This window comes from Gymnoscopelus braueri, assembly GCF_963280865.1.
Source record: "Gymnoscopelus braueri genome assembly, chromosome: 1".
In the NCBI taxonomy this organism is placed as follows: Eukaryota; Metazoa; Chordata; class Actinopteri; order Myctophiformes; family Myctophidae; genus Gymnoscopelus; species Gymnoscopelus braueri.
The window spans coordinates 17708540-17736324 of NC_137603.1; the positions used below are offsets into that span (position 1 = coordinate 17708540).

A 27785-nucleotide genomic window follows, 5' to 3' on the forward strand; every position below is an offset into this window, starting at 1 on the left:
TCTATCTTCTATTCACATTGTTTGAGAGAGAGCCATGGATACATAGCAATGTCACATACAGTGAAGCCTTGCATGCTGCGATACCCAACTAACGTCTGTGGTGGATTCCTTCATTGTGTTCAGCCGTACATTTCATACATGTACAATGTAGCATAGCGTGTAGTGTTGAGGGGATTTATAGTCCGTACTGAGTGCTCTGGAGTGGTCTGGGTTCCTGATGCCTTTGGACCGTAGCCTCTGTAACAGCACGGTGGACGCCAGCTGTTTCACTAAGTACACTGCCATGGAGTAGCTCTGTGGACACATTGCATATAGACACACATTTTGATCCTCTATTAGCAAGACAGGTCGCAGTGAATACAATGTAATGGTGAATGGAGATTGCTGGAAAGTGTGAAAAGTGTCAAATGTGGGTTCTTACTCTTCCGATCTCAGCAGTCCATGACACGACAATGGTGTTGGGGACCGTGGTTGACAATCTGACCAATGAGGTAATGTTGATGGGCCGGCTGGGCCGCTTGGGCTCTACGCCGTTTTTGGTTGGAGGAAGATAACCCTAGACGATAGAGACAAATTAGATTTGATCAGCGCTGCAAAGAATAACCTTGAATTATTTCAAGGTCATCACACACACAATTTGTGCCTTTTAACTGTTTTACTAGCCTGGTAAAGCCCCTCCCTCCGGAAAATCTCATTTCCATTTTCCATTTGATTTCAGGAAGGAGTCTGGCATGAAGGCTTGTATGGGCGTTTCTAGAGCATTACCAAAAAAACGAGCCTATCAGCGTCGTCGCTCATCGTTCTGTGATTGACAGCAAAAGTTGGCCAATCAGGTGGCGAGTTCGAGTGAGCCCGAATGGAGCCTGAGTGCAGCCGACAAAAAGCGAACGGCAGCCATTGTTGTTTGTGCGTTGTCTTTACTTCTTACTTTCGGTTTTAAAACGCTCTCAAACTTCTTTTTTGAGGCACGGAATTTACTTTTAAGATATCGTTTGGATAGAATTTAGTTGTTTAACTTCATATATGTGGTCAATTAATCATGACAGAGCCTATCTAAAAATAAAAATTCAGAGAACCGGCAGGGGCGGGCAGTGACACGCATGCATCCGAATAAGGCAACCTATTTTGGGCATGGCCGTCTCAAGTCCCGTTGCGTCACATTAGTCTGGAGGTGGTAAAAATGCACTGCTGATTGGCTGAAGGGGAACACTGCTGATTGGCTGAAGGGGTTGTCAGTCAACGGTATTACTCCCGCCCAACTCCAGCCCACAGTCAAAATTGCAGAATGGGCGATCATGCCAGACTCACTCCTGAAATAAATGACAAATGAGATTTCCGGAGGGAGGGTTTACCAGGCTACTGTTTTACTGCCATGGACGCGTTTTCGAGTCAATTGGTACTTGGTCTACATGGCCATGGACGCGTTAACGCGTCAATAAAAAAAATAATTAAAAAAAAAGAGATAACGCGATCCGAAGATTTACTGCTCCATTCACTTCCTGGTTAACTTATAACTTAAAAATGCTGTATCTCGGCTCCTGTGTACTTTTTTTTTTACTATGTATTTTTGGTCAAGATATGCTATTTTGAAAGGCAGACAACAAATGTCATGACATTTGTGAAAAATGACATTTGTGAAACCACACAGTGAAACCCTCAGTTATTAGCAACCATCAGGGGATCGATCATACTGAATAAATATTCTGTGACTACTTGAAAAAGGTTATAAAACACAAAAATCGTTGGCAAGGGTGAGTTTATTAATGTATATACTCTGCATATATATACTACTGCAGTTAAAGAGTTAATGAGTGAGGAATTTATCAACCAGAACATTTTTTCTTCTTATTTCCATTCTTAAAATAAGTTAAATAAATAAATGAAATATTGAGCTTTACATAGCCAACCTACATTTTTCAGGCTCAGTTTTCACTACAAACATCCACTTACATAGGTTGAGACCAGCAAGTGGAAGTCAGACCAATGAACAATGAGGAGTGGTTTATGCTGGCAAAAAAGAGCAGCTCCATATTTTGGAAACGACAGCAATGGCTGCACTTGGAGAGGTTAGTATTGTGCTGCTATTGAATTACTTTTATCAGAACTGGACTTCATTACTTTACTGAAAAATGAAATGTTCACTCTCCACTGGGGTTGACAAGAGTTTGATTTAGAACTGGCTCCTCTGGTATGACTAGTTAAAGGTTGATCCAATTGCCTTTAAAGTCATTTTGTTCTGGCCCATTGACGACACCCACAAAGCAAGGAAATGCCTAGTACAGAGTGCTATAGTTGGTAGGTCCTAAAACCCAGAAGTGCGTTTGCAAATGAGTTCCCCAGCCAGGGTTTATGCATAAAATATGGTCTGTGGTTAACAAAAGTCTAAGACAGTTTCACGTTGTGTTCTATGACATAAATTAGACCCCTTCATTTGGAAGCCATTATGTGCCTTTTAAAACTTTGAAATTAATTTCTTGTGGTTAAAAAAAAATCATAAAAGTGTTTTGATGGATATTATCTTGTTGGCAAAATGTGTAAAAAGTGAAAACCATAAACAATTGTTTGCAACAGTGCATATTTCCTTAATTTATCCAAAACTCAATGCAAAAAATCCATTGGAAATCTGCGGTTGGAGTCCATGGTGGAGGTAACTTCCTGGTTGAGCTACAGAAAGACGTCATCCAAGTAGCACTCTATTAAGCCTGGCCAGACCACAATGAGCAAAGCAACATTTGTGTGCTGGCGTTCTCTTACCGGAAGGTTGCATGGCTTCCCATTGACTTTCACACACAGGTTGGGTGGAAAATGGTCTTCCTGAGGACAACTCGTCTCCGACAGGCAAAACCGCAACTGAACTTGAACTGAGAAGTCACATTTGGTCCCCGAGATGTCCCTACGATGGCAGAAATCAATGCGTATTAATAAAGCAATTCAGAAACAATTAATATATACTATGAATAATGAATGAATGAATTAATTAATCAATCAATCAGCACTGACAGGGCAGTCAGGGTGTTTGGTTGGACTCACATAGAGCTGCTGATCTGCTGGACTTGCTGTGGTGTTAATGCAAAGGCAAAACATGTCTCCTGAAAGCGTTGGCTGTTGTCTGACGCTGTCATGAGACGAAGAAAGACAGAGAGAGAGATAATGGTCATGTTAATTACCTTGTGATCACTGCCACATTTCGCTAAACATCCATCTGCTACCCCACTCCACGGAAAACATGAAAAAGAACTTCAAATATTTTGTATATACTACAACAGATTGCCCACTAACTAAATGCACATTTTGACAGACGTCCAAATGTGCACCAGAAATGCTAACAACACACCAGGAACATTTCATCTTCTCTATTCAACAAAACTGAAAGTGCCGTCTTCTCAACGGCAAAGTAACATAAGTACAAACACACCTACTGTACACACACGCACACGCACACACACACACACACACACACACACACACACACACACACACACACACACACACACACAAAGTCACCTTTACACCAAGTATAACTTGTAAGGATCGTGCAATTGTGGAATGAGCAGCACAGCTAAACGTGTGGGTAGCGTAGCGTCAGCCAAAACATTTGCCAAAATCCCTGCTGCTTTGACAGAGACCTGTCTCTGATACTGTTGTGCAAATATTGCTTGTAAATCTCTAGAAGAAAGCCTATGGTTCCTCAGTGAAGCAAGGGTGAGGAACCGGTCTTCTTGGGACATTGTCTTCCTGGGACGGCCACTTCGCGGTCTGTCTTTGACTTCACCAGTCTCACAGAACTTGCTCCTAAGTTTGGAAATGGTACCAGGGCTGACACCAAATAATGCTGCCACTCTGCGTAATGGAACACCAGCTTCCACTTGCCCTATTGCACAGGCCTTATCCTGAAGGGACACACGTGGCCATTTCCATGGGGGCAGTGTTGGAGCATACACAAACGCAACAAAGTTGCAGGACCCATGCTCAGGTGCCAGTCACACACCTGTGACTGGCACACACCTGCCAGTCACAGCAGGTGTGTGCTGGCAGGTCACTCAAAACGAGAGCGATTATAACAAGCATATTGGGGGATTTTGGCAAATGGGGGGGGGGGGGGGTAGTAGCTACCAACACGTTTAGCTGTGTTGCGCATTCCACGATTGCACGATCCTTACAAGTTATACCTCGTTGTAAAGGGGACTAATCAACGATAACAACACAATACCAATTGGTATTATACGTTTCCGAACTGTTTTTGAGGAGCTTTACGTTGCGCATGCCTGTCTCACCAGAAAAAATACTTCCGTCCAGAAATTGAGGGTGAAAGCATACCGTACATCTCCCCTTGCTAATTATCACAGCAACCACACTCTTCCTTTGATCAGTCATTAACTTGTTCTATATGAAACTGTAAGACCTACCTTACCTTCTATCATATGAAACTGTAAGTGTATCTTACCTACTATGAGCCAAGTCTACAATTTTGGTGTGTGTGTGTGTGTGTGTGTGTGTGTGTTGCAGAAGAGAATTGTGTAAACCTGGAGCATGCTTCAGTCTTCCTCCTCACAGGCCACATGGTCTAAAAATAGATAGAGCCTCTCTCTCCCTCTCTGTGCCTGCCTGCCTGCTCTGCCCCCCTATCCTGCTTCCCATCCATTCCATAATGCTTAATTTATACTCCGGTGTACGGCGGTGTCGCTCTCTGAAAATAGGAGATCTACCAGCTCACAACATGTCCCATAGCATTATTCTCTGTGAGTGACACCGTCGTACGGCGAGGTGTAAATCAGGTCTAACTCAGTCTCCAATCTGATTTGTTTCTGCCATTAAAATTCACATGAGGGATGCTGACAGAGCCCTGCTGTTTCACTCACTCTCTTCTCACTCAATCTCACAATTAACATTTACAAATGACATCGCTACCATATTGAGGCTGAAAATGACATAAAAGTAACCAACCATGCACATTTTGTGACTCTGCATTATTTTGAGTTCAGCCACTCCTTAAGCAGATGTAGGTTCAGTATTGAACGTGCATGTGCTTAAAGACTGGCTTACCGGTAACTATTTAGTACATACTGGGGGGTGTGGTGATAATTAATATGTGGCAACAATTTTATTACATTTCAAAACTTGAGCAGATTCAACTGTCCCAAAGTAATTTATGTATCCCATAGAGGTTAAGATATTCCCACACTTTGTCCTTCAGCAACCCTAAAAACTATTTGTCAGAATTGTTAGTATTCCTTAGAGAAACCAGCGGACTAAGTTAGGTGCAACCTTATCTTGTGGCTAGCAATACTGATCGATTTGAATGATGAATGCTAACAATGTAAAGTCACAATATCAACACCACAGCGAGTGCATGACACAGGCATCAATCCATATAATGTAGAATGTGGATATTGATGTGTCTGGAATCGGTTATAATTCCAGAAGGAAATATATGAGCTAAGCTAGAGAGAATGAGCTCAGCTCCAGTATTTAGTGGAGCAAGACGCAGCTGGAGTGTATTAGCTTGTTAGTGGCTTGCTACTATCGCTACGTTTGGTACACCGCAGGCAGTCACTCTCTCTCTCCATCCATAAAACACAGACACACATAACTCACAGATAGAATGACAAACACTAACAGTAGAAATCTACTGTTATATAGAATACACAACAAAAAGTTATCAACAGTATGCCCCCCCACACAACCCACTCACCTATAGGCAAACACAATGCCATGTTTCCTCCACTTAAGCCACATATAACCTTTATTATGTGCATAAAGATGCTGTACTACTCTGTTTTACTTAAATGGGGCTCATTAAAACATTCCTATGTGCTTGCTAAAGTTGGCATTGTTATTTCCCAGTCTCACACTAGTCTCTGTTATCTCCAACAACGCATGTACTGTAGCAGCATAGTGCCTTTATAACATGAGGGTCATACTGTATATGATGGGAGAGATTTTATGTAGCGTGTTGATAGTGGAGTGACATTTGATGCTTTGTTCTTTAGTGAGATGAAGATAAAGCCTTGTTTGGGATCATGCATGGGTTAGGTATGTATGGGTTTGGTTGCCAAATGTCAGGTTGTGTTTTGGTGGCAAGTGAAGGGTAGTTGATTGCTATTAGGAACAACGCAACCCTGAATAAAAACAATTGATAACAAAAAAAAAGGAACAACGCAACCCAATTAGCAACCACTTGCAACAGAATCCTAAAACTGTGGTTTGCAACATTATAAAACTGGACAGTCAACACGCTTACGCCGAGCTGCGACCAGTCAGGAACTTGATTATCTAGTGTCTAGTGAGAAGAATGCAGTATTTGACATTGTGGTCCTGTATGTGCCTAATTGTCTGATAATGTGACAGCATTTAAGATGCTCCCAAGATACAGAACTGACAATTTACATTACAAAAAGCTTGAAAGGTTTCTGGGATTATAAGTCTTGGCAAGCAAATATGCATAAGTGTGGGTACACAATAGTATAAATGTATTGTGTATTGCAAATTTGGACTTACTCGCAAAATGTGATCCTGTAAAAACAAGTTTTCTGACCATATGATAACAGTCAATGTGAGATCAAATTCTCACAGCACTTCCCCAACAAATCCAACACATGGTTTTCATTTTCATTGGTGTGAATTGTGGGGAATATAATGGCTTGGAGTGGCTACCATTTTAATAAATACTGATTAACCAGCCACACAAGCGTTGCTCATTGTCAATTCTCAAGGTGACACATTGTACTGAGAGAGTGGCTTAGCGGTGGTATGTCATTAATTAATAATTTAGTCCCCACTCCTTTGGGGTATTTTTGCCTCACGGACACTTGGACACATAGACTGGGCGAGGTGGGGGTGAACTGCAGTTGTTCTTTCAGCCATGAGTATTGTGATGTTTTATGTTTAATCTGAAGGGATCTGAGGGGAATGCATTTACTTAATCTGCATTATGTATATACTGTATTTACTGCTTGGGGTAGGTTCTCTTTTTTTACTGTTTAGTATATATTTTAGTCTGTAGTTTTATGTGTATTTTGGACATGGGTTCTGAATGGGGGCGTGGTATTTGATGTCTCTGTCTTATAAACGGATCTATATGTCTAACAATAGACACCATTTGTTCTGTTGGGAGCATCAGGTGCATGGGTCATCTTGACACTGATTGTTGGTCTGACATACTGTATCTTTGACTGATTGTTTAATTGATTCTGTGAAATCATTGATAATTGTCACGTTGTAATGCCGAGAGCAATGGCAATGTCTCAGGTGTCTGTCATTCATTATGCTGATGTGAGCCCTGCCCACTTTGTTCTACACGTACCCCCAAATGTGTCCTGTCTATGTTACAAAGACCTTGGACATGTCCAAACATTTAATTAAGTCTTACAGGGAGCTTTTAAGACTGTTTGCGGATTGTGGTTCTCAAGCTTTTCAGGCCGCGACCCCCCAAATAAATTATATTTGAACTGGGGACCCCCCAAAATAATCATATTTGAACTGGGACCCCCCAAAATAATCATATCTGAACTGATATTTTAAATGGGGACCCCCCAAAATAATCATATTTAAAACTGAAGACCCCCCACCCTGACATTTAGTTTGACTCGGTTCCACAGATAAATATTGTGAAAATAGTCGATCTACAAGCTCGTAGATCGGCTATTTTCACAACAATGTTTGACCAATTTGCCAATGTTTGACCAGTTTTTATTATTGTATAGTTTGTTGATTAATTTGATGCAGCAATGCTAAGTTTTCACTTATTTGTTTTATTCTTTTATTTAAATTGTCACTTCACTGTCATCTGGGACCCCCCCAAAATCATCACCCACCTGGGGTCCCGACCCACAGGTTGAGAACCACTGTTCTAGAGGTTGGAGACCTGCCATTCTTGGAAACTTGAAGCGAATGGGGCAATGAGATTGGAAATGAAAACAGGGAGGGATCACTTTGATGCAGTCATTGTTACAACTCATTAAACAATGAAGCCTGATGAGAACAATGAAGCCTGATGAGAACAATGAAGCCTGATGAGAACAATGAAGCCTGATGAGGGTAGTGAGTGAGTAGTCTGTTCTTCTGCACCATGTTACAGGATTGTCTAAAAGCCGTGTACTGTAGGGACAGAAAAACAGGCTGAAAGACAATAGCAAAAGTATTGTGAAAGCTTTTTCTAAAAATGTAAAAGGTAGCAATTCAAATGCACCAGTGGCACACCAAAAACATGAATTAAAAAAAATGAATAAAAAATTGCAGATATACAACCGAGTGCCGCGCTATGAGCTCGTAGATCTGCTATTTTTGAAAAATCGTGAAAATGTTATTTTTTATATTTTTCCCGAAAAACTGTTAGGATTTTAAAAATGTTTAGAAGCGGCCTCAGGTCTTAATGGGTTAAAACATTTTGGATATCAAATAAAAAATACAAATAAAAATAAAAGCAGCCTGAGCACCATGACATGTCTGGTACCAGCCCGCTTTCTATAATGTAGCCATCATTCACAGGTGCGTTAGGGATGAGAGCTCACCTTAAAATGAAAACTCATGTTTTGACGTAAGCCGCAAAAGCCTGAGACAAATGATCAGACCATCATCATCTTGTCTGAAAAGCTCTTCATAAATCTTATGGAAAAAACACTCAACTCATTATGCACGAAAAGGCTAATCAAAATATGAGGCGGGCCCATGCTCTCTTCTGAAGACATGGTGAGTAACTCATTTATATCACATTGAAATCCATAATGAATACAGACACATCGTTCTGGAAGGCGGGACAATTATGGCGTCGCGACTGGCATGTGACAAGTATTACTGTGTCGCCATGGTAATAGAGACAGTGCCTCTGAAACAGCATCTGTTTAATCAGAGGTTGTTGGGGTGGGAGTGGGGGGGGGTAGCCACAGGTTAACTCACCTTCCTCTGACAAGACTGAAAAAACACAACCCAGGGCATGGGGGGGGGGAGAGAGAGGGAGAGAGAGAGAGAGAGGTGGAGATGGGGTGAAAGAGAGGAGAGAGAGAGAGAGAGAGAGAGAGAGAGAGAGAGGGAGAGAGAGAGAGGGAGAGGGAGAGGGAGAGGGAGAGAGAGAGAGAGAGGTGGAGATGGGGTGAAAGAGAGGAGAGAGAGAGAGAGAGAGAGAGAGAGAGAGAGAGGGAGAGGGAGAGGGAGAGGGAGAGAGAGAAAGAGAGAGGTGGAGATGGGGTGAAAGAGGAGAAAGAGAGGAGAGAGAGAGGGGAGACAGAGTAGTGGGGAGGGGATGAAATAGAGAGAGATTAGGGGTGTGCCGATACACTAATTTCATGATACGATACGATATTGGGCTCACGACATCGATACAATATCGATACGATATATATTGCACTTTTTTATTATGAAAATATATGGGGGGAAAAAAAGCTTATGAAAATATATGGGGGGGGGGGAAAGCAAATGCAAACAAATACTTCTGTGTTTGCATTATTGTTAAATTATTATATAAAAAAAAAATATTACTATTATTATTTTTTTCAAAAACGATACATATCGTCACGAAAACGTATCGCGATATATCGGCATACCCCCTAAGAGAGATCATGAGATGGGGTGAAAGAGAGGAGAAAAAGAGGAGAGAGAGAGGTGAGCGAGAGGTGCAGGGAGAGGGGTGAGGGAGTAAGAGAGGGAGGGAGGGAGAGAGAGAGAGCAGTGGGGGAGAGGGGGCAAGAGAGAGATAGAGAAGAGAGAGGACGATGGCATAGAGTATGATAGTGTGTGTGTGTGTGTGTGTGTGTGTGTGTGTGTGTGTGTGTGTGTGTGTGTGTGTGTGTGTGTGTGTGTGTGTGTGTGTGTGTGTGTGTGTGTGTGTGCGTGCGCGTGCGTGCGTGCGCGCCTGAGTCTGAGGGAGTGGGGTTGAGCGAGCATGTGTACAAATGAGTGAGTGAAACATGCAATGGGTGCATTGAAATGTATACAGTAATCAGAAGGTGGGAGAGGAAATCCACACAGTGTGCACAGCAAGGCAGACGAGAGAAGAGAAGAGATGAGTGAAAATAGATGCAAGAATGTGATCAGACAGGAGGTCGCTGACGAAGCCTCTCTTCTTAACCCTACCGTGTATACTTATTTGGCTGGGGTCTAGACTTATTACTTGTTCCCCTCCTTTTTTTCTTCTACACCAAATCTCAAAAAGAAAAAAAAGATCTAAATGCCCACAACGCGTTGCAATGCGACGCGTCATGGGCTTGTAGATCTGAGCTTGTAGATCTGCTATTTTCACCAAATGTTCACCTACTTTCGCCGAATGATCACTTTTATGACATGCCCAGAATAGCCGGGTTCATGCGGTTAAAACAAGAGACCAGAAGACAATGAAAAGACAGGACATTAAGACAGGCACACAGACACGCACAGACAGACAGAGAGAGAGAGAGAGATTTCCTTGCAGTCTGCCTGTGAGGGTGAATTACAATTAATCAAGCCACTTCATTACACCCCCCTTCTCATTATTATTGGTATAAAGAGGGTAATCTCAAAGCTACGCCTGAGCATTACTCATTTGCAGTCCAATTCAAATTCCCAGCCTACTAAAATGAGCAGCATTGCCGTCCTTAAGCCTCTCTTCCATTCTCTCCTGTCTAACCCACTCGCTCTGTTTATCTGAGAATAATAATGTGATCAACATGCATTATTTATTCAAAAGTACACGTTTGTGTATCTGGTTTGTGTCTGGGTTTTGGTGAGCATGCGCAGACGTGTTTGTTTGTGCGTGTATGCAAAATAAAATGACGGGCAAGTGTGCGATTTACATTCAAATGACGGAGAGAGTGTGTTTTGCAAGGCACAGGTGTGTATGCCTGCACGCCTGCATCACTTTGCATGCAAATGCCTATTGAGGACGACAGGAGAGAGCGAGCGAGCCAGAGAGGACAGACAGGAGGCAGCGACTGGGAGGATGTGCAGAAGGAGTGCGACTGGAGGGGGGGTGGGGTGGGGGGTTGGGGGCTCTGGGTGATGGTGTGACGACAGAGCTGCAGGCACCGTGTTTGTACATGCGTCTGGAGGCAAATTAATCACGAGATGGTCTCGACTAACTCCATTAAAATGCTAATGGAGGGGGAAAAATGCACATATTTCCATATATTTGCAATGACGTTCCAATGCAGCCGTAGGATTTTTAATGTACAACCTGCAAACGGGCAATCCGGCGAATACACCTAATACAGTCTAACTACATATCTGATCGATTTAAGGGCGGAGATGTAATGAGCTATAGGCCAAAACGCGAATTGACCTGTTATAGCACGACCAGGAGTCCAAATTGGGGCAGAGGTTCTTTGGCTTATTGGGAGTATGTGTGCAAAGATTCATGTCGGTCGGTCCAGCGGTGCCTGAGAATAGCTGTTCACAGATGGATGGACAAACAAACGGACAGACTGACAGGTGCGAAAACACAATCTCCGGCCTTCGGCCGTCCAGCCTTAAAAAAACACTCAGACTTCACAGATCCTCCGCCACCACGGCCTTCAATTTCACTGCTATGCCGGTGACACGCAACTTTACCTCTCCACCACGACCATCACCACAGCCACCCACCAAAACAGCCTTCTTCCACTTCCACCTTAAGAACATTGTCCAACTCCGGCCCTCCCTGACATCCTCTGCTGCCGAAACACTCATCCACGCCTTCATTACATCCCGGTTAGACTACTGCAACAGCATCCTCCATGGCATCACCTCCAATAAACTCCAATATGTTCAAAACTCAGCTACCCGCCTGCTCACCAGTACCTGCTCTAGAGACCATATCACAGCAGTCCTCCACGACCTGCCTGTTAAACAAAGAACCCACTTTAAAATGCTGCTCAGCACCTATAAGGCACTCCACAATCTGGCTCCCCCTACCTCTCTGACCTCCTCAAGCCGCATGTTCCATCCCGTTCCCTCAGGTCCAGTGATGCCGGCCTCCTGGAGGTCCCCAAGACCAGGCTCCGAACCTGGGACGACAGGGCTTTCTCTGTGGCTGCCCCCTCCCTCTTGAATGCACTCCCCAAACATAGCAGAGATTCCCCCTCCCTCCCTTGCTTTAAAACCCACACTGAAAACCCACCTGTTTAGAATCGCCTTTCCGAGTTGACTTTGATTTCAACTTCCTAATAAAGTTGTTCTCTTATTTTTTTCTCTTCTCTCCCCTGGCCCCCACACATGTAAAGCGTCTTTGAGTACTTAGAAAGTACTTACCTATATGAATTCCAGATATGATGTTTATTATTATTATTCATAGCCCACATACCAAAACAAATGGCCTGCCTCTTACAGTAACCTGAGATGAGACGTTCTGGAGATGTACATACACAATGTTTTACCAGAGGTTTCTTTTGATAGCATACTGTATATTGAATTATTGATCCAGCTTCAATCCTTGTTTAGTCACAAAGACAAAGAAAAACATGCATTTCATCAATGCAGCAGCAGAGGTGACCACATTTGACTTGCTGAGTTGCATCCGCAGCGAGCTTGCTCATGGTGACACTCCATCGCATGGTGACAGATTTGCTTGAACTAATTGGTCCACTATTGTCCGATCATCCCCTGTGTTTATCAGTTATCAAACCAATAAGACATCACCTTCTCAACCATTGTATAATTCCCAGGGCAAATAAAGGCTGGATATGTGATAAATAAAAGGTTATCATCCATCCAGGCATGAATACAGCAATAATTAGTTTGAAACATACCCATAGCCTTGACTTTTCTGTTTTCCAATCTGTGTTGTGATTAATTTGTGCCTGGATGAACCTGTCTCTACTATTTTAATATGAATATTCAACTATTCGTTTTACGTATACGAAAGTCTATAAGACTTTCTGCCATAATAGTACATTTGCAAGCATTTCAGTGCAGATTTAGAAAACATTAACAAAGTCAAGTGCAACAGAGTTTTAAATCAATAAAAATGTTTATACAACTGCATATGATGGTAGAAGGCTTATTTTAGTTGCCGACAATGCATTAGACCGTGTGCAGATTGTGTGTAGTACTTTACCGTAGCCTGCATGAAATAAAACGACTCGCACTACTATTAATGGAGGTCTAAAGAAGCTGTTTTCAAGATAGCTATTTCCCACCAGTGTCAAAAAGAGCTTCAATAGAAATCGGATTTCCTCTAAAAAACTAAGCAGACCCGGAGCACTCAACATAAGACCTGCTTTGATTTGATCAATACTATTTGAAACTTGTAATAAAGTTAGTGAACACAGGTTTTATTTTGGTCCAGTTTCATTTAATCGAACTTGACTAAACTTTTATTTCCAGCCCTGATTTCCCACTTTAAAATAAGTGACAGAGGGGGGTTATAGCCTCTCTGTCCTTTTCTCACTCCCCTCACCCAGTGCAAATAAAGGCTGGCTTTGTGATTAACACATCGACCGCCAGAGGTTAATCTCATAATGTACTCACCAGTGCCAAGATGTTTTTGTTGTTTTTTTGTTTTTTTCATGTCGCCATAGATCTTGTTAAAATCCTTAAGATTGAGCTCTACACGGTCTGTTTACATCCGCGAGATCTCCCTGTATCTCCCAGTGAAGATCGCGTGTCAAACGGGGTATCCATGTTGTAGTTAGAGCGGATTACGTTAAACAGTGAAATGCGAGGAGAAAAAACTACAGGAAGAGAATTGAGTTTCAGTTTCGTCTGTAGAATGGGAGCGGGCGTGATCGTCAAAACCGGATCCCAAATAATTCTATTTCCGGTCATCAAACCGGAAACGGAAGTGGATCAAAAAAATTCCGAAAGTGCACCCGGACCGCGCATGCGCGAAAAGACCGCAGCCCGTAGGGCTACGGTCTCGGCGCTTAACAGTTGGATTTAACGGACCGTAGGACTACGTTCTTGGCGGTTAATGTGTTAATGTGTTTCTAATCACACATAACCCTTCCTCACACAGCATCCATAGCCACATCATTGCTCACCTAGACTGGTGGGCTTGATGAGCTCGTCCAGCAAGTCATAGAAGGGCAGCCTCTGGAGCTTGACGTCTGGGTGGACGGGGTGCAGCGCGGCCGAGGCAGGCATGTGATGCGTCAAACCGCTCAACTCGTGTTTCCCGGGTCCGAGCAGCGACAGGGGCAGCAATGCGGCCGGCGACGGCGCCCCGCCGTGCCCCGCGTGACCCTCGTACGCCAGCTGGGTCAGGCCGGCGGTCAGCGCAGCCCCACCCCCGGCCACCCCTCCCGAGGCCGGATGATGGGGCCCGGCCAGCGCCAGTTCTGAGGGAGAGACCATCTTGGCGGGGAAGCGTCGTCGGTACAGCTCTTTGATCTTCATGTGCACGGCAGGGCTGCAGCCGCCCTTCAGTAGGTGCAGTGCCTTGGTGAGTAGCTCATGCTTGCGTCCGTGCTTGTTGCGTCCGGCGTATCCCAGCAACACCTGCAGCTCCGACACCCGCAGGCTCATCACCATTTGCTGAGTTGAGAGGATAGGAGGAAGAATTCAAAAAAAGGAGAGAGAGATCTTTAGTTGTCAACCTCAACAGGGAAAGCAGTAACTTTGGACAGCAGGATCACAGTAGCAGGAGCAATGTCATTAAATGCCACAGGTTCAAATCCCCAGACATGCTGGGAGAGAGTTAGTCGAGTGACTAGCCCAATAGTTTCCCATTCTTTGACAACTGGTGTCGAGGGTCTATACTATCAATCTACCGTGGCCTTTGAGAAGCCACACAGGAGCAACAAGCAGAATGTGATATTTACAATTTAGGCATTTAGCAGACGCTCTTATTCGGAGGGACTTACAAGTGCGAAATCAGAGTAGTATGGTATGAACAGTAGTCAACAAACAACAGAGTAAAAAGTCCCATAAGTAGAGTGCAAAGAGAACAATGAAGTGCTTCAAATAAATTAGAATACCAGGTAAAAACACGCACGCACGCACGCACGCACGCACGCACGCACGCACACACACACACACACACACACACACACACACACACACACACACACACACACACACACACACACACACACACACACACACACACACACACACACACACACACACACACACACACACACACACACACATCTATTAGACCCTTGATGACAAAGCACAAATAGAGGGCTGGCCAATATAGAATTCCATTAGGGTGATCCTGTTATCCATCACTAGCATGATGTGTGTGTGTGTGTGTGTGTGTGTGTGTGTGTGTGTGTGTGTGTGTGTGTGTGTGTGTGTGTGTGTGTGTGTGTGTGTGTGTGTGTGTGTGTGTGTGTGTGTGTGTGTGTGTGTGTGTGTGTGTGTGCGTGCGTGCGTGCGTGCGTGCGTGCGTGCGTGCGTGCGTGCGTGCGTGCGTGCGTGCGTGCGTGCGTGCGTGCGTGCGTGCGTGCGTGCGTGCGTGCGTGCGTGCGTGCGTGCGTGCGTGCGTGCGTGCGTGCGTGCGTGCGTGCGTGCGTGCGTGCGTGCGTGCGTGCGTGCGTGCGTGCGTGCGTGCGTGCGTGCGTGCGTGCGTGGGTGCGTGCGTGCGTGCGTGGGTGCGTGCGTGCGTGCGTGCGTGGTGCGTGCGTGCGTGCGTGCGTGCGTGCGTGCGTGCGTGCGTGCGTGCGCGCGGATAATGACCTTTATTATTTATTTGGAATCCGCCCAGTATATCACCCCCAGAATGACATCTTACATCCCCAATAATAGAGCAATGTTCTTTCTGCATTTTTTCTTGCCTCCCTTGTCTTGTACTATTTGACCCTAAACTAACCAAAGAATAAAAAAAGCTTTTAAAAGCATGGTCATGGTCAACAGAACAGACACGACACAGACTTTGGAGGTGATGCCATGGAGGATGCTATGTAGTAGTCTAACGAATAATAAAGGCGTAGATGAGTGTTTCGGCAGCCAGGGAAGTCAGGGAGGGCCGGAGACGGGCAATGTTCCTATAAGGTGGAAGAAGGCTGTTTTGGTGATGTGGTTCACGTGGGGGAGGAATGAAAGGGTAGGGTCACCAAAATCAAGTCCAGGGTGTGGGCTTTTTTGTGGGTTGGGAAATCTATGTGTTGAGTGATGTTGAAGGAGTTCAGAATGTCCAGGAATTCAGTGACAGTTTTGCAGGTGGCTGAATGTTGAAATCTCCCAATAATAGAACAGATGGTGAGATGGCGCAGAGTTGAGTGAGGAATTCAGGGAGGTCGGAAAGGAATGCAGGGTTGGGTTTGGGGGGTATTCAGCCTACCATGAGTATGTCTACAACAGCTGTATCTTCCCCGGCTTCAACTTCTTCTGTTACATATTTTACTCAGACCTACATATACAACATACAGTAGATACTGTAGTAGATATGTTCTATATACCATTACTAGTATACTTTATGTTCTATTTGTATTAGAATTTTACATGCTAGATGATGATGATGGTGTTTTCACCATGATGGTGTTTTAAAATTGACACATTTTCACTTTTATTTGTTTGATTTTCAGATCGGTTCAACATACCTGAATATAACTATAATGATAACCCTTTGAGATCAAAGAATGAAACAAACTAACAAACCCGTTCAATTTCCCTGGGACACATTGAATGACCACCCGTGGCGTGGGTCCTTGGACTCACTACATTGAAAACAGTTCAACGTCACTGATTCTACAGCTACATGCAATTCTATACATTTTTGTTCGTTTTGCATTGTTCTTTTTTTTTCATTAAAGTTTTATAAAAACTTTTGTTTTAATTTAGTTTCAGTTTTTCCCTTTACTTTTAGTTAACTATAATAACCCTGGGCATACTGCTGACCAACAGAGCTCCAGTATGCACAATGACAACAGTATCTGTGGAAGCAGCCAGGTCAACTACTGTTTACAGACCAAACACAGAGCACCCTGTTTATGCTGGTTTCATACACAAACCTGTGTGCACTGCATGCACACAGACAGACAGACAGACAGACAGACAGACAGACAGACAGACAGACAGACAGACAGACAACACACACACACACCCCCCCACACACACACGCACACACACAAAGAACCAAAAATCTGTCAGACGTACAGACACAGAGATGTTCAGACTAGGGATGCCAGTGATTTTAGGCTAGCCCTATAGTGTCACTTATGTTGTCCACCACAGACTTTGCAACAAGGACGTGTTTAAAAAGTTGCAGGATTGGTAGGGGCTTAAAGGACCACTTCACCCATTTTCAACCTATCTTCATATAATTGGTCCTCCTCACCCCATAATATGATGGCACCATTTCTGTCTACTCACTCAGAGGAGGGCTGTGGACAGTTCAGAAAAGATTTCAAATTTATGCGAGAACAATGGCTTCTATTATATTCCTTTCAGGAATAGAAAGCCTGCAGTTTATATTAGCTTGGATTCTCCATCGATGACGTCACTGGTGGGTGGGTTTCTGAACTGTCGACAGCCCCCCTCTGAGACACAGAGTGAGTGGACAGAAATGGTACCATATTATAATGAGCATTAGTGAGGACCAATTATATGAAGATAGGTTGAAAATGGATGAAGTGGTCCTTTAACATGTATGCCATATCACAATATACCGAGTGCCGCGCTATGAGCTTGTAGATCTGCTATTTTAGAAAAATCGTGAAAATTATTCTTTTATATTTTTTTCCGAAAAACTGTTAGGATTTAGAAAATGTTTAGAAGCAGCCTCAGGTCTTAATTAAGGTCACAGATTTGATCCGATTCCATTTTGCCCATTTTTTATCAATTTTGGACACTACTAACGTACACAGCTGTGTATGCTGCCTGCTACTGTAGCACACCTACACATCTTGACAACAACAAAAAACACAACACTGAGAAATCTCAAATCACAGCATGTGGAAATTAATGTACTTGTGTTACCATACATTAATCCAATAATTCATTAATTGAACAAATCCCAAATTGGAGCTTTCGACTAAACAACAGTGCACAGACAATGGAAATGCAACAGTGGCAATTGTAACACCCATACACACACCAAAGAAAGAAATGCCTGTCTGGCTCGACTAACATGAAAAAGCCACATAGACAATGGGCCCAGAATTTGGGCAAAACAATATTTCATGCATTTCTGTTCCATTTGGCTTGACACTTGAATCTGGTGCCAGTACCCAGCCTCTCTCAGTACCTCTCCATCTGGAAGACAATTTACATCATTTTGATTTATCCAAAATGGGCGTGGAACATTAAATGACCAAAAATGTCATTAATAATTCTAATTATTATACACTTTATCAACACGCAAATCTGTTGTCTCACTTTGGCTATTTAACTGTGCGTACGAAAGGGAGCGGGAGAGCTGGCTTGTTTTGACACACAATGGTATGATTCCCTTTGTTTATAGGTGCTGCTGCACATTGCAAAATGGGGCTTTAAAAAACACCACTCAAACAGGCCTTGAAGCGTTATCAAGTTACTCAAAAAACAAACAAGCAGAGAGGCCATCTAGTGTATTAGTCTTTTCTCTATAGAGGCTTATCTGTGCCAGTAGAGATTACCTGATGGTTTTAGTAGCTCAAATAGAGGCGCTCATAGTCCTACAGACAGAGAGGTACTACGTAGCCAGGCACAAATGTACTTTATGTCCATCTGTGGCCATTGATTGATTGAATACTCTATTAACATTATTATTAACGGTAGCACAGTCAAAGGTTATGCTAAAAGGATAACACAAAAATACCCAGGAGCTTGTTTCCATTGTACAATACGAATACACTACAAAACATATAGGAATAAAGCTGTTCCTGCTGGCGAAATAAATGACCGGTTCTATGAAATATGCATGGGGGGTGGCCAGTGCAAAACGGAGTGTGACAGAGCCTGCCCACTACCTCGCATGTGAACCCATACTCCCCTCCCTCCAACTTCCACAAAGCAAATACACACAGAGACAAATACAAATACACAAGTACAAGTTCTGCTTCACATTAAACACACAGGCAGACCCCCACAAAAAAAAACCATAAAGAACATGTGGGTGTGCGTGTGCATATGCACGTACACACACACACACACACACACACACGCACACACTCGCGCGCGCACGCACACACCCTTCCACCATACTGTGGATGACTGGAGAATGTTTAACATTCCTCTAGCCTGAGAGAAAAAACTAAAACATAGATAAAACAAACAGGCTGAAGAGAAAACAGTGGAGCTTGACCCAAAAAAAAGTGAGATGGACAGAGAGCAATGCATTAACTTTTATGTTTCCCATTGCCAATGCCTACCCTTGCTCCCAGTCCATTGTTCTCCCCTGCAAGACAGGAGGTGTGGAGGCTATAGATCTTTGCAATTAACATATACAGTATATGTATGTATATCCTCCTGTATTAAAATTGGATAATGGGAGGGCGGGCAGGCAGTTAAGACTTTAGGGGTGTAGATCATACAGGTTCGTTGGATAGATCGCCATAGTCACACGAACTAGGTCTGACAACATCACTGAATGCTTGGTATATATGGAGCTAACTGACATATCTAAGTCCGCCATCACGGCATCCATCTTTGGGCATATGCACCATGCACCATAGAGAGACTGAGTTGGTTCAGATCCCAGGATGACCCCCAGCTGATTCTCCTTTGCCCTCTACTGCCCATGGGCATATCGGTTTAATTCCTGCTTGGATACCATCACAGGGTCACCAGTTGAGTATTTGGTCTTTTATAAGGGGTGAAACAGTTACAAGAACTTATCGTTTTATTGATTATAAAAAGTAATCAAATTTTAAATGCTTTTTTAAATTTATTTTGTAAATGTTCTAAATACATTAGCAAAAATCTGCGATCTATTGTGAGCTTTTCTGTAGTATAAAATAGGGTTTAAGACAAATCGATTTAGTCGATTATAAATAATAATAAAATAAATCCATATTGATTCCTTGATGCATAACTTTTAAATACATAATGATATATAATGTATAAAATAATGAAAAATGTGCTTCTTGATTATACGATAAATCGAAAAAGTAATGGATAGAATAATTTCTAAGAAATAAATAATCGATAGTTGTAGCCCTAGTTACGAGTACGACCCTCTGACCCAAGTTATGGGTTGTCTAATGTTACCCGACAAGAACTCTTATTAACTCTATTACAGCCATGTGGATACTGGGTAGTGTGTTTAAAAAAAATATATATATTTTTTTGTTGTATTATGTCCTTGACATGAACATAATTGAGAGAAGATAAATGTATACTTGTACAGAACACATCCACATTTTGTGGAACAAAGGTTTACGTGTTTTAAGTTCAGAAATATTTCTGCAAGAGACATCTTTTCTTTTCTTTTTACAATCTAGTTAAACAATCATTATCCTTTCCACTCAGGATTTATGAGGTGCTGACAATGCAATTACAAACACAAGCAACTCCTCAGCTGGCCAACAGCGCTGAAATGGTGCATGACAAAGAATGGGAAAAGGGAATTTGTTCGATTCTATTCTCTTCTCTTTTGCGTAATAACTTTGACAGGTAGGTGCAACGGGAAGTGCCAACAAAGGAGGTTGAGGGTTAACGAGAGAGGGAGGTGCAATGTAAAGAGAAGAATAGCTAGCAAAAGCTTGAGAGAGAGAGAGAGAGAGAGAGAGAGAGAGAGAGAGAGAGAGAGAGAGAGAGAGAGAGAGAACACTAAAGGTTTGCCATAGCATACTGTGCTCTGTCCTTGCATACAGTACATGCCTGATCTTCATTCTACTTTCACATTGTGCAGAGCTTGTGTGCTTTCTGTCTAATCCTGGGCCTGCATGAGACAGTGTGATAACGGCTGCAGGTGCACAGCACAAGGAATTCAAATCATAACAAACCAAAACGAAGACCACCGAACCACAAACAGGAGACGAGCTCTGGCCATATTCACACTCACTACAGCATGTCTGCTGTCTTCGTGTGTGTGCCTGTGTGTGTGTGTGTGTGTGTGTGTGTGTGTGTGTGTGTGTGTTGTGTGTGTGTGTGTGTGTGTGTGTGTGTGTGTGTGTGTGTGTGTGTGTGCACGCACAAAAACGACGAGCGAAACACTAGAATGTCTACTACAGTGTGGCAGAGAAGGAGCGCTGCGTGGAAGGAAGGCCTGGCTTGCCTGGGTTGGGAGCATTAATTCACTGTCCCCAGAGTGTAGGAGGGAGGGAGGGAAAGGGACTGAGTGATGGAGTGAAGGGGGATGGGTGGAGCGAGAGAGAGAGAAAGAGAGAGAGAGCATCCAAGCCTCCAAAACAAATGAAAGAATTCTCCACAGCTCCAGTGAAAACACAGGGGGAGATGAGTGTGTGTGTGTGTGTGTGTACACGCAAACACGCTCATGAAAGCAGCAGGGGAAGGAGGTGGCAGCTTAGATGGACACATTTTCTGAGTGAAGTGAAAGATCTGCCAGAGTGCGTACATCTCTCTCTCTCTCTCTCTCTCTCTCTCTCTCTCTCCTCTCATCTCTCTCTCTCTCTCTCTCTCTCTCTCTCTCTCTCCTCTCTCTCCTCTTCTCTCCTCTCACTCTCTCTCTCCTCTACTCTCTCTCTCTCTCTCTCTCTCTCCTCTCTCTCTCTCTCTCCTCTCGTCTCTCTCGTCTCCTCTCTCTCTCACACTGGCCAATTGTGTGTGATCGACAAAGCCGGATGCACCACACGGTCGGGTCCATTCGAACCCACAACCTCTGCGGTGGTGGTGGGCACTGGGCAGGCACCACTGCGCCTTCCAAAACGTGATTTTGTTTTGCAAAATATCATTTTCATTTGTTTTTCAGGGCTTTATGCGCAAAATCCAAATGTGCATAGAAACTGGTTGATGGAAACCCCTTAATGAGACCAATCACAATTACAGCTACACTGAACTACCTTTCAATTTAATTAAATTCCTTTAATGTAATTGTAGGATGAGCAACAACATTAAGTAAGCAACTCCTGAGAAAATGCACAAAAATAACTACAAATATCCACATGAAAATGTAGCAGTAATAGAGTCATTTCAACCTACAATACTAAAAGGCCATAATGAATCTAAAAATGTACAAATACAAGTGTTAAAACTAAGTTGAAGAGGTGTAATCTCAGTGAGTGCAGTGGGAGGTAATCGTTCCTACTGTGGTAGTGGAACAGTATGCACGGTTATATAATATGTTCTTTTCCAAACATCACAACTAACAGCAGAGCAATAAATAAATAAATAGACTAGCATGTTGCAGGGCATTTTTTTTAACGTGCATTCATCTGTGTTGGACTAATATAGTAAGAATAGACTTGCAGGTAGTCTACTGTAGCCACGACCGTGCCAAGATGCCAAGACAACTAGGCACAACAAAACAACGTGTTTTGCTGTTATGGCAGATGAAAAGAAAATAGGCTATTTGTATTTATTAGGCCTACTTCTTATTTTAAATGGAGATGCTACTTGGTGATGGCTTGCCATTTGAATATGCTATAACAGTGTAACGTATCAGTGGAGAGTTATAGAGAGATAGATTCAGATTGAAAGCATATTGCAAGTTGCTACTAAAACATCCCAACATTCAAAAGCAAGCAGCACACATGCAAACCAGATCTGGCAGTCTCTCGCAAACACACAGACACAAACAAACACTACCTCACCCACAGTGAATGTAAACATACATACACCTGCTGGCACCACTGTCCTGCAGTTTAGCTTAGTCCAATTTGGGAACCCATCGGCAAAAGAAGAAATAAAAACCTTAGTCAAAAGCAAATAACCGGGAAAGTCTCCTGCAGGAGGTGTGTCTGAAGCCTGTCCTATGGACGGGAGTCTCCAGACGTAAAAAACTGATGAGGATACAGCTTCACACACAAATCAACACTTAACTCATTCAGTGCCAGACTTATTTCTGGCTGTGTTTTCCCAGTGCCAGAGCCAAACATTCATTTAAAAAAAAAAAAGTGCTCGGAGCCGAGATACAGCGTTTTTCAGTAAGAAGTTAAACAAGAAGTGAATGGAGCAGCAAATCTTCAAATTGTGATATCTTGGGTTCTGATTTTTTTTCTTCAAAAAAGTAAATAAATATATATATATATATATATATATATATTTATTTATTTTTATTTTTATTAATTTTTTGGGGGAAAAAAAGGGACGTCTTAGACGTCACGTGGCGCTCAGGGCTTATGATAAAAAATGGACGTCTTAGACGTCATGTGGCACTGAATGAGTTAATGCCGTACTTCGAAATTCTATGTCACACAAAAGTAGCAAAAGTAGCCGATCTACAAGCTAAAAATGTATGCAAAGATAGCCACCTGTTTCATGTCTCTCAGGTGGGGATAGGGTAGCCTGGGACCAGACAAATCTGCCAGTGCAAAAAAAAAATCGCCCTCTGCGATTTGGGTCTGGCACTGCTCCATTGTGAATCCATTTCCTGCTCCCGAAGTCTGGGGTGACCAATCAGGGCCCAGTATTCAAATATGGGAGACTGTAATTGGTAGTTGGTTGTAGGTCTAACCAATCAGAGTCCAGAGCCATTCTTTTAATCCCGCCCCTTGGAAAAAAAAACGTCCTCACTGAAGCACCAGACTCATATCCACGCAGTGATATAGTCTGGCCACGCGAGGCTAGGGGGGTAGGGAGTGTGTTTAAAGGTTTCATGACGTTCAGTTTTACCACACATTAAAAGTCTTTGTCATGGTCCTTCAAACGTGTATAGAAAGTTTTAACAAAAAATTCCACTCCATTGATCCATGGCAGGTGTTTTTCTCTCACATTTCTAAAGCCTTTTCAACTGCAATGAAAAAAATAATCTTTGCCTGCGGGTGTCGCTGGTGAGGGATTTTGCCGGTCAATCATCGCTTCTGCTCCGCCCCCCCAAAGGAAAGGATAGGGGAGGGGCGAGGAGGAGAGTGGGCGGGATTAATCGGCTGTGACCTCACTGTCGAAGGGCCAAGCTCAGATTACTTTTCAGCCTAATTATTCAGAAAACCCCAGACCACAGAAAATCCACTGAATGTTCAAAGTTCAGATTTTTTGGGTGTAATCGAGGTCATAAAACCCCCAAAAAAACATTAAAAATTAAAAAAGTGAAAATGAATGTCACAGAACCTTTAACAACACACCTTCCCTGTTTGTACACACACAGATAGTCGAGCTTTAACCCTACATAGATTTGAAAATCTAACGTCCGTTCAAAGTGGGTTAAAAACAAAAGCACTGTAGAAGCAATTTCACTGTTTAGTATTAAGGACGTTGAGGTCATAAAAACAAGCACTCCTCTTCCCCAACACTCCGCTGAACATGGAGTGGTGTTGTTGTGAATGGGTATGGTGCAGCAGCTTTATATGTTATTGTTGGTGTGGAAACTATATTTTAGTTCCGCATTTAAAAAAAGAAAATTGGTTCATTCGGTACGGGTCGTTTCGGTTTCGGTACGGGCCGGTCTGTTCGGTACGGGCCGGTTTGGTACTTTACACCCCTACTAGGAAGAGGTTTTTTCTTTAGTGTGGATACGCTGCTGGTGTGTCTTTAGAGTGTCGAACCGACTGAAGCTTATGTCTAGGGTTGCCACCCGTCCCGTAAAATACGGAATCGTCCCGTAATTGGAAACTAAATGACGCGTTCCGTATTGAACTGATAAGGGACGCACTTTGTCCCCGTATTTTAAGGTCGGGGAATCATTATGAAAAAAATCATAATTTATATAATAATTATAATGAAAAATGATAAATAATAAATAAATAAATAATGATAAAACAATAATAAAATATGAAAGACAGGGCAATGATGTGCTGTCCTGTCTCTCTCTCCGTCTCCGCTGTGTGACTGGGAATGTGCAGATCTCAGCTGTCCGCAAGTCAGTCAGTGTTGCCAAGTATAGTGAGAGAAATGAGCCAGCCGACCTACAAAAACAAGCCAACATTTGTCCAAAGTTTTGTGGGAAATAAGAAGACTTGGCAACTTTAGTATGACGTGAAATCGCTAATTCTCATTGGTCGTGAGCTGCTGAGCGGTGAGCGCACTCCCAGATATGATCCCATTGTCTGGGAGTGCGCTCAGCAGCTCACGACCAATGAGAATTAGCGATTTCACGTTGCTAAGATACGTTCTGTGCGAACACTTTCTGATGGACCCATGACTTTTTGGCTAAGAGGGTTGAGGGAAGGAGGATTTCTTTGCACTTTGTTTTTTATTAATCTTTTAATTTGGGTCACACAAGTGTTTCATTGTATTACTGTCCTCTTTCAGTAAAAGTGTTCCCAGGCTTTGTTTTTACAGCACTTTATATGCATACAGTATTATGCTCAAGTTGAGGCTATAGTTCAGCCAATTTATTACAATGTTCAATGCAAATAAAGCACTTTAAACTTTAAGTATAGCCCCCCAAACCCCTAAAATACATAGAAATCTATGCATTTTGGAACAGTTACTATATATATAGTCAAGAAAGCGTTTAGTCATACAGTATGACTAAACGCAAGGTATTTTTATTGAGTAATCAGGGGCACCCAATCGAAAAAATAAGAATTAAACAACATAACCCTAACCCTAAACCCGAATTAAAGTAACAAAAAAACGAAAATAAAGTACCAAAATCCATGAAATTAACCGCAAAAAAAAATGAATTAAATAACATAACCCTAATCTAACCCTAACTCTAACCCTAAACCCGAAATAAAGTAACAAAAAAAACAATATAAAGTACCCAAATCCGCGGAATTAACCGTCTAGTTGTTGTCTAATATAATCCACAAAATACATTAGTATAAACCCATTTTGTTTGAATATTTTATTAGGCAGAAATTGTTTTTTGTGATAATAAATTGGTAAAATCAGGCAAAAATATGAATTAAATAACATAACATAACATAATTCCTAATCCTAACCCTAAAACCAAAATAAAGAAACCAAAAACTGGAAACAAAACTAACCCAATCCGCCCAGAACCGTGAAAAAAACGGACCCAATCCGCACCGGAACCGCTGTGCATGTGTCCCTTATTTCGTTTTCTGAAAGGTGGCAACCCTACTTATGTCACACTATTGACAGTGGACATGTTTTTCTCCAGTGTGAGTACGCTGGTGTTTGTTCAGACTACCTAACTCATTGAAACTCTTGCCACACTGTTTACAATAGAAAGTTTTTTCTCCAGTGTGAATACGCTGGTGTCTCTTAAGGCTACCTAAATGACTGAAACTCTTATCGCACTGTTTACAATAGAAAGGTTTTTCTCCCGTGTGGACACGCTGGTGACTTTTCAGGTTAACTAACTGACTGAAACTCTTGCCACATTGTTTACAGAGGAAAGGTTTTTCTCCGGTGTGGACACGCTGGTGACTTTTCAGGTGACCTAACTCAGTGAAACTCTTGCCACACTGTTTGCAGTGGAAAGGTTTTTCTCCAGTGTGGATACGCTGGTGTTTGTTCAGACTACCTAACTGACTGAAGTTCTTGTAACACTGTTTGCAGTGGAAAGGTTTTTCTCCAGTGTGGATACGCTGGTGTTTGTTCAGACTACCTAACTCATTGAAACTCTTATCGCACTGTTTGCAGTGGAAAGGTTTTTCTCCAGTGTGAATACGCTGGTGACTTTTCAAGAGACCTAAATGACTGAAACTCTTATCGCACTGTTTACAATAGAAAGGTTTTTCTCCCGTGTGGACACGCTGGTGACTTTTCACGTTATCTAACTGACTGAAACTCTTTCCACATTGTTTACAGAGGAAAGGTTTTTCTCCCGTGTGGACACGCTGGTGACTTTTCAGGTGACCTAACTCAGTGAAACTCTTGCCACACTGTTTGCAGTGGAAAGGTTTTTCTCCAGTGTGGATACGCTGGTGTTTGTTCAGACTACCTAACTGACTGAAGCTCTTGTAACACTGTTTGCAGTGGAAAGGTTTTTCTCCAGTGTGGATACGCTGGTGTGTCTTCAGGTTACCTAACCGACTGAAACTCTTGTCACACTGTTGACAGATGTGAGTTTTCTTCCCTGTGTCAGTCAGACGATGTCTCTTTACTTCAGATTGCGTTAAAGTCTTGGTAGACTGTTGACTACTGTAAGGTCTTTCTTCTTCTGAGTTTCCTTGCTGCTGGCTCGTTGTCGGGAACAGTGGGTTCATCGTCAAAGCTGCTGCTATGCATGGGCTGTAATGGTGCAGGAATATAACTAATGATGTGTGACCTAACCTTACGATCCAGGATTGATTACAGGGCAATTACCAGCTGAATATCAAGTGTATGGATCTCTGCTAATAGTTCCTCTTGTACGGGACGAAGGCCTCAATGTCTCTCTCTATGTGTGTCATTCACACTGTGCAGTCTGGTTTTAAGCTGAGCTGATTCAAAGCTCACGTCATCATTATGTTGTCACTATGATGTCCAAATATGGAGTTCCATGTCATTTACTCAGAATAATGACACAGTCATAATTTATACCTGCTCGTGGCTAGCTAAACAATAAAAACTGCAGTATTAAATAACATAATTATGCAACTCATTTGAACACTGTTTCAGAGACATAGCGAATTTCATTGTATTAATGAATTTGTATGTTTCAACTTTAAAATCTGTAGTTCATTTCTTTGGTCACCAGATGGTGGCCTGGGCTTTTTTAGCGTTGTTTAAAATTAATGCCGCACTTCGAAATTCTATGTCACACAAAAATAGCAAAAGTAGCCGATCTACAAGCTCAAAATGCGTCACTGTGTGACACGTTTTGAGCTTGTAGATCTGCTATTTTATTTTGCTATTTTTGAATTGGAATCCAGAAAGTTACATCTTCATTTAATTTCATGTTTCATGTTTCACGAAATTTGGTTATACTTATGTTACCTTTATGAACATAAATACAAATACATTGGACATAAAAAAGACAATAGAATTGTAACACCTAGTCATTAAGCTACTAATATAAA

The 27785-nt window shown here is 42.6% G+C and overlaps 1 protein-coding gene across 2 annotated transcripts in view; it reads right to left on the bottom strand.

The window, feature by feature from the left end:
• LOC308085584 (E3 SUMO-protein ligase PIAS1-like) overlaps positions 1-27785 on the bottom strand; it is a 56745-nt gene that overhangs the window by 12283 nt on the left and 16677 nt on the right. For both annotated transcript variants that reach the window (XM_080428794.1, XM_080428793.1), the window contains exons 2-6: positions 13926-14418; positions 3031-3115; positions 2755-2893; positions 422-556; positions 189-294 (exon numbers count right to left, since the gene is read on the bottom strand). In XM_080428794.1, the coding sequence (XP_080284920.1) occupies positions 189-294; positions 422-556; positions 2755-2893; positions 3031-3115; positions 13926-14415 (955 nt within the window). In that variant the 5' untranslated portion in view covers positions 14416-14418. The remainder of the gene's footprint in view (positions 1-188; positions 295-421; positions 557-2754; positions 2894-3030; positions 3116-13925; positions 14419-27785) is intronic.